The following is a 2,377-nucleotide window of genomic DNA, read 5'->3' as shown; positions in this document are numbered from 1 at the left end:
ATGGCTAAGGCAACCAAGAAATCACAGAAGCCTAATGCAGATATGGCCCAGTCAACATCATCGATGAAAGAAAGAAAGAATATGAAGACTTCCTATCATCACTCCAGATGCGGAAGAGGCAGCAAGGTAAGATAACCCAACCCAAGCTTCTCCTTTCTGCATTCATTCCCCACGACCTAAGACTCCTATTTATTTTTCATCTGGCACAAACCCCTACTTCACATGTATATCCTATCTTCTTTTCCCAAACCAATGCCCTTATGGCCTCTCTGTTGTCCTTACAGATACTAAAGTCCACCAATAAGGGTAAAAAAACACTTCAAAATAATTCAAGCAAAAGAGACTCAGAAAAGCCTTCCACATCTCTGAAAAAATCTAAGAAAACTAAAGGAACAATACTCTTTGGTCATTATCATCGGCTAAATGAAAAACTGAATAGAGAGCCAGAAATGGAAAATACCCCAGAAACCTCCAGCATTTCAAGTGATGATCTGGACAGCAAGTAATTGAGTGGGGCCAGAGACCTCAGAATAATCTGCAGAGTGTCCAGAGGTCTGGCAGCTAAGAAATGGCTCAATTTTACCACAGGTTACTAACATTAATGGTGGTGAAAATAAAATCAATCTGATGTGAAAAGATGTGTATCTCTGTGAGCCTCTGATGCTGGAGTGGGAACAAATAAAAGGTAGAAGTAGGTGTTTGAGAAGGGAGAGATGTGGGATCTGTGGAGTTGGAGTTCAAAAGATAAATTGTTATCCACACATTGAAGGATAAAGACAAAGTGAGGACTGAGGACTGAAGACAAACTTCCTCTTTATACTTGATCCCACAGGCAAGGCGAAAAGGACTTCATGTTTCTCCCTATTTGTGTATGGCTTTAGTATGTAGATTTCCAGAAACTGTATAAGGTGAGGCATGTGAGTGGCAGTATCTCAAAAAATATACAAGGAGTCACCTGAGGAACACTGACCTCATAGTGGTGTTTGTTACTCCATACCCTATTATGTAAGCAACTAATGGCTCTCAGAAGGGCTAAAGAACTCACTCTATCATCCCTAGGAAAGTAATGGTGATTGAAAGAACAAATCCAGAACCAATCAGCCCACTTAAGAAATTTGGGGTAGAGTAAGCCATTGGGAGTGGTCTGCCTCATGTGCTGGCAAGAAAATGGAGCATTCATTGTTCATGGAGAAGTTTTAAGCAACATGGCTCCTCCTACAAATATCTTTAAGCTTTATCTTTTTCAAAGTTGTTTTCATCCATGAAAAGAGTTTCATGCTTAATTTATGGAACTATAATTGAAGCACAAGAACCTGTACGTGATTAAAAAGTTTGTATGTGGGCTGGGGTTGTGGCTCAGTGGTAGAGCACTTGTCTGGCATCTGTGAGGCACTGGGTTTGATCCTCAGCATCACATAATAATTAAATAAAATAAAGGTATTGGGTCCACCTACAACTATTTTTTTAAAGTTCGTATGTTTTATCACACACACACATACTAATCACAATTATAAGAGTGAATATATCCATCATTCCTTAAAATTTCCAAATGCTGTTAGTCCCTTTTGTGATAGTAAAATACCTGAGGATGGGTACATTATTTTTTAAAAAAAGATTTCACAATTTTGGAAGCTGAAAGTCTGAGATTGGGCAGCCTCACCTAGTTGGCCTCTGATGAGGGCCTTCCTGCTATGTCATAACATGGGCTGATGGCTTCACATGATGAAGGAAGTATGTGTGTGTGTATGTGAGAGGTAAATCACATGGAAAGAGAGAAACAGAGTAGGAAAGGGTCAAAATTGCTCCTTTATAACATCTCTTCTCTCATGGAAACAAATTCAGTCCTACAATCAGCATGATGAGCATTAGTATCTTCAGAGGGGTGATTATTAAAGGGGTGATCATCTCCCACTAGGCCCCACCTCTTAAAGTTGTCTTCCAACCTTTCAATACCAAATATACTGGGGACCAAACCATATTCAAACTACAGCATGCTTCTTGGCAATATCTCCCTCCTACCCCTCCCTGTACCCCCATCTCCAGGTAACTACTGTCTTGCTTGTGGCCACTATCAGTTTCCATTTTCTAGAGGTTTATAAAAATGGAGTCATGAAATATATACTCTTTTTTTCATCTAGCCTCTTAGAAAATTCTTCTCACCCCTCAAAAATCTTTTATTGTTTTAATTTCTAAAAGATGCCTGCAGTCAGTAAGTTTTTTTTTAAGTTATAGTTGGACACAAAGCCTTCATTTTATTTATTGAATTTTATGTGGTGCGGAGGATTGAACTTAGTGCCTCACGTGCTAGGCGAGTGCGCTATCACTGAGCCACAACCCCAGCCCTGCTAATAAGTTTTAAATGTGTATATATAAGGTA

At 39.4% G+C, this 2,377-nt stretch overlaps 1 protein-coding gene across 1 annotated transcript; it reads left to right on the top strand.

Annotated features, from left to right (window-relative positions):
* LOC139703538 (uncharacterized protein CXorf51A-like) lies at positions 1–506 on the top strand. The gene is made up of 2 exons (XM_071607041.1): positions 1–126; positions 285–506. Exons 1-2 carry the CDS (start codon positions 1–3, stop codon positions 504–506), a joined length of 348 nt encoding a protein of 115 aa, XP_071463142.1.
* The last annotated feature ends 1,871 nt before the right edge of the window (positions 507–2,377 follow it).

Source organism: Marmota flaviventris, chromosome Y (genome assembly GCF_047511675.1).
Source record: "Marmota flaviventris isolate mMarFla1 chromosome Y, mMarFla1.hap1, whole genome shotgun sequence".
Taxonomy (NCBI): Eukaryota; Metazoa; Chordata; class Mammalia; order Rodentia; family Sciuridae; genus Marmota; species Marmota flaviventris.
Note: the sequence above shows the minus strand (reverse complement) of the source record. Positions and strands in the feature narration are given on the sequence as shown.